This window comes from Callorhinchus milii, unplaced genomic scaffold (genome assembly GCF_018977255.1).
Source record: "Callorhinchus milii isolate IMCB2004 unplaced genomic scaffold, IMCB_Cmil_1.0 Scaffold3, whole genome shotgun sequence".
In the NCBI taxonomy this organism is placed as follows: Eukaryota; Metazoa; Chordata; class Chondrichthyes; order Chimaeriformes; family Callorhinchidae; genus Callorhinchus; species Callorhinchus milii.
In genome coordinates, this window is record NW_024704744.1 from 70,796,141 (window position 1) to 70,814,108 (window position 17,968).

A 17,968-nucleotide genomic window follows, 5' to 3' on the forward strand; every position below is an offset into this window, starting at 1 on the left:
GTAACATTCAATGGTTTACTGCTGATATAAATAGTGCTGCAACCAAGCACCAAATTTGAGGTTCTTGCTTATTGGCAAATCTAGGATTAATATACTAAAGTAGATCAAATATTATTTCACTATTCAATATCATGCCAAGATATTGCTCTGGGCAGCATTGTTACTGCATTGTTTTTGAATGAGTTTTAGCCACTGATAATGGTTCCATCGTATAAAAATTTCCTCCAGTGCCACTCCTACAATAATTTCCTATTAGTGAAGACCAGTTGGAATGGATTGAATGGAGGAAGTCACTAACCCATCCAGGATTCAGAGACCATAGTTTGTATGTGAAATGCTAGGTTCCTGCTCCAGAGTTTCTGCACTTAAACTGGTGGAGTCACATTGGTGTGATACTGATAACCCAATGACATGAAAGGTGCTATATAAATGCAATTTGTTGTTGTGCTGTGATCTTGTATTGTGTTGTTTCGAGCACAGCAAAAACAATATTATAACAGCAAGAAGTAATCGGGGAGGAGATTAAAACCCTAAGGGATACAAAGGGTGTTGAAGATAAGAAGATATTATAAACATATTAAGTTACTACTTGTTTTTTTACCAACATTTTTAAGAACACTAACAATGTGCTGTTCAACATTCCACACATGTCATGTGAGCCCCCGGGACGTTGACATTAGCAAAACAGAGGATATACATAACCTCAAAAGGCTGAAACCCAATGAATTCCCCAGGATGGATGAACTATAGGACAGCATATTTAGAGAGCAAGGGAGATCATTGATAGTTGTTTTGAGAGAGGCCAGAACATTGGGGAGGTTTTGACCGAGCGGAAACAAACATATGTGGTTCCCATTTTCCAGAAGGATGACAGAGCTGGCAACTAGAAGCTCTATTCTTTAGGCCTTTAGCTTGTGGACTTATCTGTTGCACTAATTTTACATGAGGCTCTAGCTATATTATGGGAGACTCTAAGGTGGCTGGGCTGATATTCTTGCTTCATAGATAATAGTCAGAACCTTTAGATTTATAAATCCGGGGATTTCTAAATTTTGGCTGAGTAACAACAACAACTTGGATTTATATAGCACTCTCCACGCCCGACGGTGTCTCAGAGAGCTTCACAGTAACAGATCCTGGGGAGGGGGGAGAAGGTGACCAAAAGCGCAGTCGAAAAGAAAGGACTTCAGCCGAGATCTGAAAATAGGAAGAGAGGGGGAGAGGCAAAGGGAATGAGGAAGGAAGTTCCAGAGCCTTGGGGTGTAGTGGCTGAAGGCACGGCCGCCGATGGTGGAGCGAAGGATTCGGGGGACAAAGAGGAGGCCAGACCCGGTGGAGTAAAGACAACGGGCACTGTTGTGAGGAGAGAGGAGGTCAGAGAGGTAGGGGGGTAGGAGTGGAGGGATTTGAATACAAGGGTGAGGATCTTGAAGTCGATCCTCTCTGGGACAGGGAGCCAGTGCAGTCTGGCAAGGACTGGGGTAATCGGGGAGCGGAGTTTGGTGCAGGTAAGAATGTGGGCGGCAGAGTTTTGGATGACCTGGATTTTATGGATGGTAGCAGAGGGGAGACCAGTGAGGAGGGCAGAGGAGGGCATTTGAATAGTCTAGCCAAGAGGTGACAAAGGCATGGACCAGGGTTTCAGTGGCTTTTGGAGTGAGGTATTGGCGGAGACGGGCGATGCGTCGGAGGTGGAAGAAAGCGGTACCGGTGAGGGACCAGATGTGGGGGAGGAAGGATAATTGGGGGTCGAACTTGACGCCTAGGTTGCGTACGGGTTCGGAGAGTTTTAGGGGGAGGTCAGGTAGGTGGAGGAGGTGAGAACCATGTGATTTTATGGCTTCCGTCTTGTCAACATTTAGCTGAAGGAAATTTGCGCTCATCCAGCTCCTGAGGTCTGACAGGCAGGCTGACAGAACATTAGGGGACTGGGGTTTGCAAAGTGAGGTGGAAAAATAGAGTTGGGTGTTGTCCGCGTACATGTGGAAGTGTACCCCATGTCTGCGGATGACATCACCAAGAGGGAGCATATAGATTAGGAAGAGGAGGGGGCCAAGGATGGATCCTTGGGTACGCCACAGGTAACCAGGTGAGAGCGGGAGGAGTAGTTTTGTGATTGAAAATTAAGTTTTTCCTAGTGTCCTACCGTCACCTCCACTTCACCCACTCCCCTCTCTTACTTGCCGTCCAAACTTGCATGTATAAAGCTCTCTAAGGCATTATCCTACATGAAGGACGCTATATGGATGCTGTTGTTGTTGAAACCCTTGTGGCTAAAGGGTTTGGACTTTATCTTTTCTTCTGTCATCCAGGCATTCGTAAGGATCGTAGAGGTGGGCGAATGCTGAAACACAAGCGACGGAAGGATGAGAAGGATCACATAAACAAAAGTACTGGTGTACCCCATAGACCTCCCTCAAGCAGTGTGAGCTCAGCACAGAAGAATGTAAAGCAGAACATAGTCCTGAGCATGACGTCTGATGAAATTCTGAACACCCTTATGGAAGCAGAGCCACCGATGGTTTACTCTGAGCATGACCCAAGCAAACCTTTCACCGAAGCATCCATGATGACTTTATTAACTAACCTGGCCGATAAAGAACTGGTGCACATGATCATTTGGGCTAAAAAAGTTCCAGGTAGGAAAGTAGAACTCATTGTTTAATTTTTGATACTCTGGTGTGTTTTCTAACTGCGTTAGTTACAGTACAATTCCGACAGAACCGTGACAATTATATAGCACAGTAACAGCATAAATGCAGGAATTGTCATATACAAGAAGCTAAAAATGATGGATGTTGTTCAATGATTTTTACACGCTGTTCACAGGTTACTCTGTGTTCTTTTGTGCCTCCGATAAATTCATATTTAACCTTTTTTGTATTCTTAAAAGCAAGATTGATAGCCATTTTGTGCTCCTGGGAGCAAAGCAACAACACTTCCAACTGAAAAGTGATTTAGAATAGGAAAGCTGGTTTATATTGCCTGCTCCCCAATTGCATTGGCCAAACCTGAGGAGAATTCTGCAAATGCACATCCATAATTTTAATATAAAATGTTATTTACAATGTTATTAAAGAGTCATTCAATTGGTTATTTACTAACATTGAAAGTGATCTGCTGGCATCCATATAATGATCCCAAGAGCTTTTAACTGACCAGTTCTGAGCAGAGCCTGAAGGAGTACATACCATTCACATTTATACTGCAGTGCACATCCCTGCACTGCTCAAAGCACTTTCTCAAAGTTTGTTCACAGCCAAGCTCCAGCTTCACCTCTAGCCCATGTTGCTCCACCTTGATTATATACTGTAGCTTCCATGACAAATTGCTGTGACAATTGTCAGAAAGGGGCAATATAACCGGGCATAAGCAAGGTTTAGTTTCTGGCCTTTCCTACACCGAAGACTCTACCATAGATCGACAGTTTTGGTTCTGAAGAAATTTCTGAGAAAATTCTTAATTGTTTCTGAGTAAACTTAATTTATGTAGCTTCATTTGAGGGTCAGTCACAGTTTGAGGATTTAGACTGAGATAGAGTGTTTTCTCTCTCTGACACAAGAGGAATGGCATGTTGTGACATTTTTAGCATGCTGTATTGATAGATTTGAACTGTTAACCAACAGAAGCTTTAGGAAAAAGAAAGGGTTCCTGTCCTGGACCCATTGGCCAGGGTGTGCACTCCAATCCACTCATGGAAAATACGAATGCTATTTGTTCCAAATTAATTTTCCAAATGGTACTTTTTGCAACTACTGTAGTTCACTTAAACTCCCAGTTTATCTCAATAATTATTGCATTACTGCAAGCTCAGTATTTCCAAAGGACACATGGAAACTCAGAGCATCACTATAAAATAATCACTCTTAAATAATCACTGAGGATACTCAAACTTGCACATGCAGAGTTTGTTGGTTGAGAAAGATTGAGATAGCCAAGGCACATGACTCTTATTTGACTGATATTCCTGTGACTAGTTTATGGGAAATCCACTGCAGTGAACTACTCTCCGTCCAGTTTAACTGTTACCTAATTTGACTTAGACGACACAGTTAACTATAGATGCTGATGCAATGATGAGTTTCACTTCAATGAGCAAAACAAAAATGTACAAATCTGCCCCGGGTTGGGTTGAAAGCACAATAGTCTCTCCAGAAGTAGGTGTTTGCTGAAGCAGAGTGCCTACGGTTTGGATTGAGGCAGGTGTGATGCACTTATAATGTAAAAAATCACAAAATATTCTACAGTAACTATTATCATGTGTAGTAACTATCTTTAGTAGGCAAGGGTGGCAGCCATTTTGTGCAAAGTAAAGTCCCACAAACAGACAAGAAATGAATGACCAAATAATATGAGGGTTTGGAGAAACTGTTTTCTCTTTTTCAATAGTACCATAAAGCTGAACACAGAGGTTGACGTCTTAGCGGAAAATGAGACTTTTGCGGCTGTCCTCCAGTAGTTCCCAGACAGAGTACAACTCTGGACTGAGTGACCCTAGGAGCTTCTCACATAGGAGCAGCTATTAAGATAATACCCGTACATGCTTTTGGCAGGTGCCAGTCTATAATCCTATGGTGGATGTACACTGTTCTCTTTCTGTGGTCTCCTGAGAATTAACCATTCTGAAGCTTCTCATTTGGAAAGTGCTCCTCTCTCTCATTGCTAATTTTTATGCAGCTCTCAGCAATGATGAAAAACCAAATGTGATGAGCCTGAATTGTGGCAAAAATTTGTTCTGGAAACATCAATAATGCTGGGACTAATTCATGAATTATACCTCCCAACTTGTAGGGAAATGTTCCAAATTTTCTGGGCTTCAGAAATGAGTAAACAAACAAAAAAACTCCTGGATGTGTTTCAAAATCTTCCACTTGGACCAGATGTTGAAGAATTAGAAACTGAAACTATTAATCTGAATAAAGGCTTGTGAAAATCACTCGCTCTATCATCAGAGTCAGCATCTGAAATACTGAACAAAAATTATAGTTATAACAAAAAAAGTCCTAAAATTTGATATAGCGCCTTTCATGTCAGGAGATGTCTCAAATTGCTTCATAGGGATTACTGTAAAGTGTAGTTACCGTGCATTTTGTAGGTGAACGCGACAGCCAATTTGTGCACAGCAATGTTCCATCAATAGCCATGAAGCGAATGATCAAATGTATTTGGGAGATTGTTGGTCAGGACACCAAGATAAGCTACCTTCCATTTTCAGGTAGTGGGGTCATTAACGTTTGCTTAAAAAGGCATGCGGGACCTTAGTTTATTGTTTCATCTGAAGGATGGCACCTCCAACAATGTAGCACACCCCTTACACTGTATTTGGCTAAGCCCTATGTGGTGGTTCAACCCCCAACCTTCTGTCACAGAGATGAGACTGCAAGCAGAATGACATCCGTCATCTAGTTTCTGCTTTGCTAAATGGTTGATTGTAATTGCTGTGTTTCTGGAAGTTTGGGAATTTGTTGGATCTTTGACTGGTTTCCAAAAAAAAGGAAGAAGTTCATCAGTGTTTATCAGGATGAGATGTTTTGAGGGATAAGGCTGGATGGCTCGTGTGTGGAGAAACTTATGATATATGTGAATGGCCTGTTTCAGTGATATAATATTCTATGATTCTCTGAGTATGATTTATTGTTTAAGAGACTGTGGAGCATATTGAAACATTGTAAAACAGATGCGTGAGGCGACAAGGCAAATGTACAGACAGAGTGTTGCTGTTTTATAACCAACCCCCAGAATCTGGTGAGATTTGGGCAACATGTGGAGCCAAAATGAATGGGAAGAGAGTGAGTTAGGTGATCGCTTTAGTGGATGAGTCTGAGATGCTGAAAAAAATATTGTCATACTGTATCTATATATGCAAGGCTCCACAGCCTGATTTCAGTTAGAATGGGTTAAAAGCTAGGAACTGGACATTGTATAATTCTTCACTTAGTGCAAGTGAATGTTTCTGTGAGTGTTAGAGTTCTAGCAGTACTCACGATTAGAGCTGTAATGGCTGTATCTGGGAAGGAGTTGAAGATGTGATTAAGGAGGTGGCTGTAATAAAAAAATACTGTCATACTGTATCTATATATACAAGCTGCGCGGCCTGATTTTAGTTTACTCAACAGGAGGTCTCGAGGAGGTCTAATTCACTGTAATTGACAGGAGAGCTTTTGAGATGTCTCTAGAAATTTCCAGGGGAACATTTTTTTTTAATGCATTTAAGTCCTTACAAAATAGGCTGTGGTTATGTAGCTTTTGACCGTACTTTTGTTAAGCACCTGAGCATTGGAAGGAAAAATCAGAAAAGTTGGGGTATGGCTTCCGCTGACATATATAGATAATACAATTTATCTTCACTGTCTAATTCAAATGTTTGACGACATTTTATCATGCAAAGCATTTGAGGCAATGGTTTTAACTTTTTATTCGAGAACCAAACCTTTCCTCCAGCACCAATAATTTATGATAATAATCTTTACATGGCATGTGGTGGAGTGTGGAGCAAGCAGGTCGGAGAGGTAGAAAGATGCCAGGGCATGAAGGGATTTGTAGATGAGTGTGAGGGTCTTGAAGTTGATCTGTTCTGTGATAGGGAGCTAGTGGAGCCTGGCAAGCACTGGTGTGATGGGGTTACGGAGCTAGATTGGATGAGTATACTTGCGGCAGAGTTCGGGTTTAGTTGGATTTTGTGGATAGTGAAGCTGGGGAGACTGGCAAGGAGGGCATTGGAATAATTAAGGCAGGAGGTGATGAATCTGTGGACAAGGATATTGACTGTCAATAGCTAAATATAGTTCTGGCACAATAATTTTTATTTGTTCCACCTTTAAAACAAATTCTACAGATTATTACGACTGGGGAGGTTACCTTGAAATGGATATAATCAGAGTAGTGCAGAAGATAGACTGGGGATTAAGGGACATTATTTGGAGAATGTACCAGGAGCTTTTGCCTGCATTTATGCCTTGCAAACGTTAAACGAGGACCTTGAGAGGCTAACACTAAGTGCAAAAAGATGTTCTTTTCCGCAACATTGATATCTCTCACCTTGATGTACATAAAAAATGACCGCTCTTCAAAACAGTTGGCCATAACCAGAATGCTATAGCTGGCCTGTGAATGCTTGAGGCTAACACTGATTGCAAAAAGGTGTTCTTTTCAACAGTAGTTTTGCAGTGCTAACAATGGCATTCATCCTGAAGAATAGTGGCAAGTTCTTTCTTACAGAAATCAATACAGTGTTGATGCTTGTTGCATTGGCAAATTCCCTACATTGTACATTGAGATTGCATTTGGAGGTAATCTAGTCCTTGGCAGTTCTTTCAAAGTCAGTCAGCATCCCAACTTCAATTGATTTTTGATATTTAATAACCTCAAAGTCCTGTTATCATTCTTGTTGCTTTTTTTTTCTGAACCTGCTCCAGTGCTTGGATGTGCTTTTGAAGGTACGTCCAAACCGCATAGAGTATTCCAAATGTGACTTCACAAGCAATCTAAGCGAGGTTACTCATTGTAGTCAAATGCCCCCGTCAAGTGACATAGAGGGAGAAATTCCACCGGAGTTTAGATTTGCTCTATTTGTGTAGCATTTCAGAGCATCCAGAATTTGGCAAATACGGAACTTAAACCCTTAAGTTTGAAGCCATTTCTCTGAAAGTTCTTTTAAGAGATACAGATAAACAACTTCAAAGCTAAGACTGAATTCAACAATTTGTCAAATTCCGGATTCTCTGATATGCTACGTAAATTGAATAACTCTGGGACCAGGTGGAATTTCTCTCCACTAGTGTCTGATTAGCTTCACATTGTTGCTATTTTGTGAGGCATTATATTCATTCAAATTGGATTAAAATCCATCACATGAAGGATTTACTGCTTTACTGAAAGTGGAATATGGCACATTATATTTGAGGAATAAACCAATACCACTAAAAATACTGCCAGTGAATAACATGAGAGTGATGATACCTACTTTGTCTCTCTGAATAAAGAGGGAACCTCCAACAATGTAGCACCATCCTCAGCACTGCGATGTTGCCCACAAAACACAATTCTTAAAATGTAATAATTCTTAAACTTCAATCTTGATGAACAAAACCAGTATTCCAAAGTTCTTCTTAACAGCTGTAGAAAACCTCAGATTAAGGCTAAATTTCAGAATTTTACAGAATTCATTTGAATCTCTGAAGCCTAAATAAAAAAGATTTAAGACTAAGACTTTAAGAGTGCTTAAGACTTAAGCACTCAACGCTAATGCATACAAACTTAAGAAAGCATGCAATGAGAAGAGGTCATTTCAGTCTTTTATCCTTCTACATTCTCCAGCAGTTAGTTGTTTTGGAATGAGTTTAATTGACTTGCTTGTTTTTGTTGGAAATCTATATACTCCAAACTGATTAATGGTATTTCTTTGCCAGAGGTACACATGTGTCTGATATTGGTATGTATCACTTTACCATCACCGGCCAAAATAGAAGAGGTCATGTATTAATAATAGTGGCAGCAATAAATGTATCTCTTTTAAGAATTGTCTATACAACATAAATTGGCTTGAATGTTGCCGGTTAGGCACAGTAAACTATTATCTACGGTTCTTAGCCAAGGCCAAACGTTTGTCATTTAGAATAGTTTTTAGGAATGCATTTTGAGGAACTTTATATCAACTGCAAGCTATAAAACTAGAAATGTAAACAATTTTCTCACTTTGGCATGCAGTAAGAAACCTTTTCCATATTTGCCTTCTTGCTGCAAATCATTGAGACATCACAAGTCTGGTGTAAATAGGAACCTCTTCATCTGAGCAGCTCCTGCTGTGCTGTATGTGAGATTTATTCAGGAGAGATATGGTCTTGAGGGTTACTAGCTTTGTGTTATTAAGAACTGACACAAGTTGGTCTCAATACTGAACATTAGCATTTCATTTAACATGAATACTTATGAGCTCTGCATTCTCCAACAATATCTAAAACAACTTCTGAAGTATAAATTTTGCTTAGAGTACCTAATTTCACAGTTCTCTTCACGTTAGTCACTTTTGTGGCATACTTGGCTAATGGAATAATGCTCCAGTTAACATATAGCACTTGCATCAATTAAGATGTAACATAATTTAGAGAGTTAGTAGAATGTTTGAACGTTAATTAACATGCAGAATTCCTGTAAAGAATTAGCATTTTTTGTTTTGGAACATGATAGGTGAGCTCAACCCTTGCAAAGGGGCTCAAATATCCACCTGTTTCCAACCCATCTGCTAGACATCCAAAATTGTGTTATTTTATACTAATAATTGTAGTTTATACAGTGCCTTATAACATCTTCGAGACGTGACAAAGTGCTTCACAGGAATTTACTGTATTTGTAGGTGAATTATGGCAGCCAAATGGCACACAGTGATCAAGTGAGTGACCATATTGTTATTTGGAGAAATGTTGGCCAAGGAACGAGGAGAAACTCCCTGCACCACCTGAACAGATAAACAGGACCTCGGTTTTCAACATCACATCCGAAGGACAGCCCTTCACTGGGACTTTGAACTCACTGTCAGGGCTATCATTCCAACAGAACAGAACAGAGCTACCTGGCGATTGTGACCTGTTTTAATGTTGGTTGGAATTTTATAAACCGTATCTACCGCATTATAATAAGGCTCTACTCTATACACACATCTTTAAAGTTGGGGTGCAAGTTGACAAAGCTGTAAATCCTAGGTTTTATAAATAGGGACATGCAGTATAAATATAAAGGGATAATGTTAAGCCTTTATAAATCATTAGTTAGCCTGCAGTTGGCCAGTTGTGTCCAGTTTTCAACACGGCATATTAGAAAGGATGCCAAGGTCATAGATCTGGTGTAGAGAATGATACCAGGAGGGACTGGGGCTGTTTTGCTTCAAGGTCGAGAGGAGACCTGATTGCGTTTTTTAAAATTACGAAGGTTGTGTGTTGACCAGGGGTCAGCACAAAACATGGGAAAAAAACCTGGGGAACCCAGCACATAAATGGGGAAAAATTATTTCTGGTTTCAGATGAGTAGATAACTTGAGTGCTTAGATTTAAGGTTATAACCTGTGTCAATAGAAAAGTGCAGCTGCACCTTTTCCGCAACAGCAACCCTCGTCCGCTACAAACCTGACATAAATGTAGTTTCTGGCCCATGGGCTGCTCACTCTGTTTATCTGACGTCACTGTGGGCGGAGCGCCTGTGAGTGTGGGTGTCTCTTTTTGTGTCTGTGAGTGTGTGTGTCTGTCTCAACAACAAAATTACATTTGTATAACGCCTTTCATGTCGGGAGGACACCCACACTCACGTCCCGTCCCAAGGGGCTGACTCTGGTTCTGTGAGTGTTTGTGTGTGCCTCTCTGTGTCTGCGAGTGTGTGTGTCTCTCTGTGTCTGTGTCTGAGTGTGTGTGTGTGTGTTTCTGTGTCTGTGAGTGTGTGTGTGTCTGTGAGTGTGTGTGTGTCTCTGTGTCTGAGTGTGTGTGTCTCTCTCTGGGTCTCTGTGTTTGTATGCAGTGCCTGCCCTGAGAGGCAGGAGGTGGTGAGCTCCTGTAGCCTCGTTAGTGTCTACACCCTCCCCACCCCCCAAAAAAAAATGTCTACCCAGTTTTTGCTAAAGAAGTAATTAATAATTTTTTTTGCAACAATCTAATATGTGTTATTTCCTTATGTTTAGTTTTTATCAATAGAGTGAAAAAATGTAGCAGTAAAATGTACCTCAAAAGCACCAATCAACCCCTGCAATTTCCCCGCAAAATTTAGCAAAGGCCTCCGCAATTGTTTTGCAAATAAGTCCTCACTTTTCTATTGGCCCAGGTTATAACCTAAGGAACAAAGGGAGAGGTTAGGAGGATTTTGTTTTACACACAGAAGAACCAGCAGTAGTTTAGAAGAGTATAACAGTATCGAAGAATTAGTCTGCTTTGAGTACTGTAATTGTAAAATGAATTAGTTACAAGGAAAATAATTTAGAATCATTTAGTGGAAGCAAATTGAATTAGTGAAAGCATTGTGCATGTAAAGGAGTTCATGCTTTACCGATGTAATGGTTATGACCAACATTGAAGATAGGCGATTAGTAGATATGTAGATATACATATCCTGACTATCTAAAATGTCTCTTAAAAATGTTTGATTTTGGTCAATCATATGTCTTAATAAATGCAGAAAACCATCTGATGCTTTCACTATCCAAACCAGGCTGATAGTTCCAAGAATGTAGAAATTCCCGTGTCTGAATTGGAATGTGCACTCCCTCCCTGGAGGGATGCACTCTGCTTACCTAATTCCGGAGAGTATTTGGTACAAGTTGGCAAGAGCCGAGGCTTAGTGACCTTAGAATGTGTGTTAGTGTACTGTTGGAGTTCAACCAGGTAAAAATGCATCGCTTGCCCCAGAATGCACCTTCTGGCAAGCTTCCCACTACTTGTTCAGCTAGGACCACCCTACCCGTTCGGACTTTTGCTTGCAGGGTTGCCAAATGGGAAGGATGTATATGAGCAGGGGGCAGATGTAACCAGTGGGATGTGCTAGTCTGTGTTAGTGAGATCTGCTAGTTCACGCAACTCGTCGTTTTACATCTTATGTTCTACTGGAAATAGGTAGGCTAAGGAGTTTTGAGGGTGTTTTTAAAATGTATTCATAAGAGAAAATAGGGCAGCTTAGCAAAATACATGACCGAGGCTGGCATTATTGATAGGGGTTTGAAAAGATTTACCAGTTGGGCTAATGATTAGTAGATGGTGTTCAAAGAGGATAATTTCAAATGTATTACCCTTTATTATAAGATGAATTGTGATGCTTTGATGAAGTTGAAAGAGAAAGAAAATCCGGGGGTGGACGCCTATAACAATGTTTAACGCAGCGAGAGGGTGATTAATAAGCCAATCGGAGGCTTTGCCAGAAACATTAAACATGTTCACTCCAGGGAGCTCTCAAGGGACCATTTCTGACTATTAGGGTCACATCGCCTGCTTGTGTACTACAGCATTTTCATCAATGTATGATAAACTAGCTCCTCAAGGTGGTATCAGCAATTTGCTTTAGTGACACTTTAGATTCATGCTCTGGTGCCTAGTTTAGAACTTCGGTAATTTCACAGCCATTCATTCAATGATCATAACAAAATAATAATCCTTGCATTTGATATAGCGCCTTATCACGTCTTCGAGACATTTCAAAGCGCCTCACACTGTAAAGTGAATGCAACAAGAAGCACAGTATAAGCTCGGTATTCAAGACCACTTGCTAGTTAAGGAACAGTTTAGTTCTTTTATTGTCTCTTGGTATGTAACTAAGATTTCAGCTTATTGACTTTGTTACACATTTTGCACATCACATCATGTAATGTGTTAATGATGCCGAACTTTGGTTCAGCTTCAATCTGTTTTTTATTCAAACAAATCTCACCGACCCATTGAAGTGCAGGTTCTTTCACTTCACCATCAGCATTAAGCAGTGTCTCCTAATTCTGCTGAGAATATAATAATAATCCTTGCATTTAATATAACACCTTTGACTTATCAAAGCACTTCACAGGATTTGCTGTGAAGGGGAGTGACTGTATATGTGGGCGAATGTGCAGCCAATTTGAACACAGCAAATGTCCCACAAATAGCTATGAAATGAGGTGTGGAGCATAATGATCAGAGTGAACCTAACTAAACTTGTGTAAATCAATTTGAAACATATTTTCATATTTTTTAAATGCTGAGTTATAAACGAAGGTTGATTTTTATCCCTAGGGCTGTACAGGTTGTTTAGGTTCTCAACTTAAAAGATTTCCGGGAAGCCTTTCTGCATTACTGTTTTCCACAGGGCCACATTCAAAAGCTTGGTTTTTTTCACAAGCCTTTTCACTTCAACTTGCTGAGAGTTTGGAATGTGTATGGGAAGGATCCTATGGGCAAAACAGGAAGGAGCTAAGAGCAAAGCTAGAGAAAGAAACATATTGTAATTACTGAAAACTTTTGATAAAGTGCCACATGAGAGGCTCATGACTGAAATAGGGGCATGTAGAATTGTGGGAGAGGTAGCAGAATGGATTAAAGAATGCTTAGGAAACTGAAAGCAAAGGGTAGGGGTTAAGGGAATCTTCTCAGGCTGGAAAGAAGTAGGAAATGGTGTTCCTCAGGGATCAGTTACTGGTTACTGCTTATTGGTTATCTGCTACAATGGTGTGTAAAATTTCAGCACCATGGACACACCAGCAATACTGTCTGGAGAGGGGAGCTGTCAATTGTGGTCAGCTCGACCAATTCGAATAACCATTCCAGGCCAGCAGAAGAAAGCAAGCCTAGCCAATAACTAGCAGCTCCAACAGGGCATGTCATGGCAAAGATCAAGCAGCTATAACCTGCGTTCTAGATGGAGAGCAGGGGAAGTCTCCCACATCTCGCAAAAGAAAAATAAAGGGAGGATTGCCACACTTCACACTGAATGGTGGTAGATGTTTGTTAAGAAAATATACATGTGAGAATACTTGTGAAGTGCCTGTATTATATGAGTGTATGTAAGGTTATAGCAACAATGGAAAGAGTAAGCATAAATTTATGAGGATGATACTATTAGAATAGATTGGATAGGTTGGGACTTATTTTGCTACAGAAGAGACATTTAAGGGGGAACCTAATAGAAGTGTTTAAAATTATAAAAGGGTTGGATAAGGTTAGTATAAAGAGTCTGTTTCCACTGGTTGGAGAGTCCATAGCCAGGGAACACAAATATAAGATAGCGACAAGGAGATCTAAAAGAGAATGTAGGAGGAACTACTTAATGCAGAGGGAAATGAGATTTTGGAACTCATTTTCTGGAGTGAGGGTTGAATCAGATAGTATAAATGCATTCAAGAGGAAGCTAGACCTTCACATGAGGGAGAGGGGAATAGTATGTGGGAGGGAGTAAGGAATGGGTGATGATTCGTATGGAGTATAAATACCAGCACAGGCAATTTGTTCCAATTTTAGTATATGGGCCACAGTGTGGCTAAGTGAGTGCAAAGCAATCATAGCATATTACAGCACAGAAGGAGGACATTCGTCCCATTGTGCCTGTGCCAGCTTTTTGGAAGAGCTACCCAATCAGTCCCACTCCCACTTCGAAACATCTCAAAGACATGATAAGCTGCTATATCAAATGCAAGGATTATTATTATTATTGTAAATCCATGGACGTCTAATTTCTAATTTTAATTTCAAGAACAACAACAAAATTGCAGTTGTACAGCGACTTTCACATTGGGAGGATGACCCAAGGAAGGAATTGTTTAATTCCTAATTTTAATTGAAATTAGGAATTGTCCACTGTTTAATTCCTAATTAGGACTGATAAAGCATTTGCAGTTGATTGTTTAATTCTCATCTCACACATTTAATCTTTATCTCCTTTAATAATGTATACCATCATACTGTGATCATAAATGCAGAGATCCCAGAACTGCTGCTAACCTTAATAAGAATATTATTTACAAGACTTCAGCACATACACCATCAGCTTTAGGAGTCAAGTTTCGATTTGAGAGCTCATATCAAATGCTATTGCGTAGTCAGTGTGAGCAGGAGCATTGGCAAATTAACAACCAATGTTTCTCATTTAAAATAAAAGGTTTGAATGGAACATTTACTAAATATGTCCTGTGTTGATTGTGGTAAATATCAATAGCAGGTACAATAAGAGCATCTAAAATAACAGCATCTGAATCAGACAGAATCATCTCCAACAATGTAAGCTTTCAAGATTTTTTTGAGTTTGTTCTTTGGGGTTCAAGGTCCAAGCAGCAAAAGAGTGAAAACTCGCTGATGCAGTTAATGGGAACATTGTGAGCTGCACATCAATAATAGATTGATGCATTGTGTACTGCTGAAGTATTTGAGTACGTGCACGTACAAGGAATTACTGCTGCACAAATCTGATCCAAGAAAGAAATTCACAAACTTTTTTTTCACACATAGATTTGTAATTACTAAGCTCCACGTGATATCCCACTGAAGGAAGTACTCACAAACCACCATGTTGAACAGCATTGCTTTAATCTATTATATTGTTCATTTCTTTCCAGTTATGCAATATTAGAAACCAACTTTCTTTCTCTGCTTTAATAAGTCTCAACAGAGTATATCATTAATATTTCTTCCGCTGAACACTTTTCCACTTTTCCAATTTTCTGCTCTCGGACCCTTCTACCCAATGGCTACACTATTTTATTGAGCAACCAGAGGAATTGCTCAAGCATTTTGGCGTGCAGTGACGAGTCTTGAGAAGAACTCTTCAATACACTGGCCCGTGACCAAAGATCACAAACAGAGAGTCCCTTTCAAAAGAGCAGACACAAAAGCAAACACTATTCCTAAGGCAGATATAGCACTGCATTGATTTTGGCTACATTTACTACATTTCATAGAACAAACAAAACTCGCTTAGCATTAAAACTCTGCTTCGATGACCCCAAGCTATGGGCTCTCCTTTGGATTTTCTGCATACCAACCAAACTATGTTTCAGTTGTTCCAAGGTCACTGTTAATTGAAAGGTAGCATCCATCTTGTGTATGACCTTTACTTTTAGTTTCTTTGATTTTTTTTCTCTTCTCAACAATTAATAAGGAAAATGTCAAAAATCAAAAGTAATGGTTACCTATTGTATTATGCATAGTTTATTTAAAACGGTGTGCATACTGCTTAAAAGCAGTGCATGCTTTCCTTTATTAAATGTTTGATACAGCAACATGAATCAAAAAGAAAATCTTTTCTACATGGAAGTGCAGGCTTTAAATGTACAAAAAAACAACTTAATCCTGAGTTTTGGATCCTAACCCCACATTTCAAGAAAACAGACACTTGTATTTCTTACTTTTTAATAAAACCATGGCCATTGAGAAACGTCCATTTCAGAGCTCCCCACTAGGCTCAGTGGATGAATAATGGAAAGGTCGCAGGTTCAACTCTGCCTTTGTTGAGTTAGCTGATCTCAAAGTTGGTGATGGTACAGATACTACAATTTACCTCTAGGCTAGTGACCAGGAGAGAAAGCTGCTATGGTTCCTGAGCGCTGAGTGAGGACAGGTCATCACTGTCAAATGTCAGCCATTAATTAGCATGTAATAGGCCCTACTGTTTAAGCTTTCACATACAGAATGGCACTTTGGTTGAAGATTCAGAGAGCTGGCAGTGACTGAGAGAAGAACCACGGAATAGCTCCACATCAACCTCCCCTTTTAGATACAAGTTAAATTGATTTTAATGCACTATAAGATGCACCAGCCATTGGCAGCTTTGGCTTTCCACATATGGGGCTAAATTACCAGTCCCTCAGAAGGTCACACTATAATAATAATAATAATCCTTGCATTTGATATAGGCTTTTCACGTCTTCTAGATGTCTCAAAGCGCTTCACAGAAAACACTGTAAAGTGAATTGACTGTATAGCTGTAAGTTAAACGTGGCAGGCAGTTGCGCACAGCAGTGTCCCACAAACAGTCGTGCACTGAGTGCCCAATTTATTATTTTTTTAAGGATTATTATCTCCGGAAAAGCGATCCGCCAATCGACTAACAATATGAACAAACACCAAATGAATATGAGTAAAGTGTTCATAACCTAATAATAATAATAATAATCCTTGCATTTGATATAGCGCTTTTCACGTCGGGAGGACGTCCCAAAGCGCTTCACAGAACACACTGTAAAGTGAATTGACTGTATATTTGTGGGCGAACGCGGCAGCCAATTGCGCACAATTGTGCACAGCAATGTCCCACAAACAGTCGTAGATTGAAAATGACCAATTTATTATTGTTTTTTGTTTTGGAGGGATTATTATTGGATAATAATTGGATTATTATAATCTGGGGGTTCAATTGATGGGTGGCAGCTGCTCAGTGTTTCTGCCATAGTGCCTTATGTCGCCCGGAACCTTCAGTTCAATTACGGGCCTGCTACATTCCCTGCCCGTCATCTGTTTGTAGCGCCTGATAAGATTGCTTTCTTCTTATGGTTGTGTTGGCAAGATTGAGTACAGTCAATGAACCGCTAGAAGATTATGAGAGCTTGGTGAACCTTAATAACAATAAAGTTTTAGTTTCCCCTTCTGAAAAATGCCTGGTTTTGATTTATTTAATTGAGCTAACTGGACTATTCTTTGAATAAAGGTCAAACTATAGAGATCTGTGCTATCACCATAAAATGCCCCACAATTGACACAGGTTAATTGTAAGTATTTAGTGCTCTGACTTTGTTTTAAGTACAGGATTTTATTGGAAAAGCAGTTTGAATGTGTAAAAGGCAAGAGGTTAATTGGATTTTTATGTCTTTTCCCAGTTTAGGCAACACCGATAAGATGATTTTAATGTGCCACATTTCCATTGCATGATTTCTTTATTTGCAGAGCATGTATTGTCTTAGCTTTGCTCCTCTGAAAAAATATATCTGTCCTTAAAAACTCCATTGGAAGCTGTATGTGTGTACGTATGGCTTCTTGAACAGAACAATAATAACTTTACCAAGCATTTATATAGCTTGGTAAAGCTATATAACTTATATAGCTTAGGAGTCCAGTGGTTCAGTGGTTAAAGCACTCGCCTTGCAAGCGAGACACCTAGATTCAATTCCAGGCAGGGCAAAACCTTGGGCAAGTTTCCTTATTCCACACATCTAATAATAATCCCTCCAAAATAAAACAATAATAAACTAGTCATTTTCAATCCATGACAGTTTGTGGGACACTGCCGTGCGCAATTGGCTGCCGTGTTTCACCCACAAGTCAATTCACTTTACAGCATATTCTGAGAAGCACTTTGAGAGATCTAGAAGACGTGAAAAATGCTATATCAAATGCAAGGATTATTATATACATATTATAGCTCCTTACACATGAGTACTGTCTCAGAGTGCAATCAGGAGCACAGTCAAGCCCAAAAGCTGAGAAGGACGAATCTTTCTGGTATAGATTTTAATGCTGGAACTTGAGAGTTCATTAAAGCCACATTA

At 39.8% G+C, this 17,968-nt stretch overlaps 1 protein-coding gene across 4 annotated transcripts in view; it reads left to right on the forward strand.

The window, feature by feature from the left end:
• The window catches only part of esr1 (estrogen receptor 1), a 117,949-nt gene that overhangs the window by 53,634 nt on the left and 46,347 nt on the right, over positions 1-17,968 (forward strand). For all 4 annotated transcript variants that reach the window (XM_007894405.2, XM_007894403.2, XM_007894404.2 and 1 more), the window contains one exon: positions 2,313-2,639. In XM_007894405.2, the coding sequence (XP_007892596.1) occupies positions 2,313-2,639 (327 nt within the window). The remainder of the gene's footprint in view (positions 1-2,312; positions 2,640-17,968) is intronic.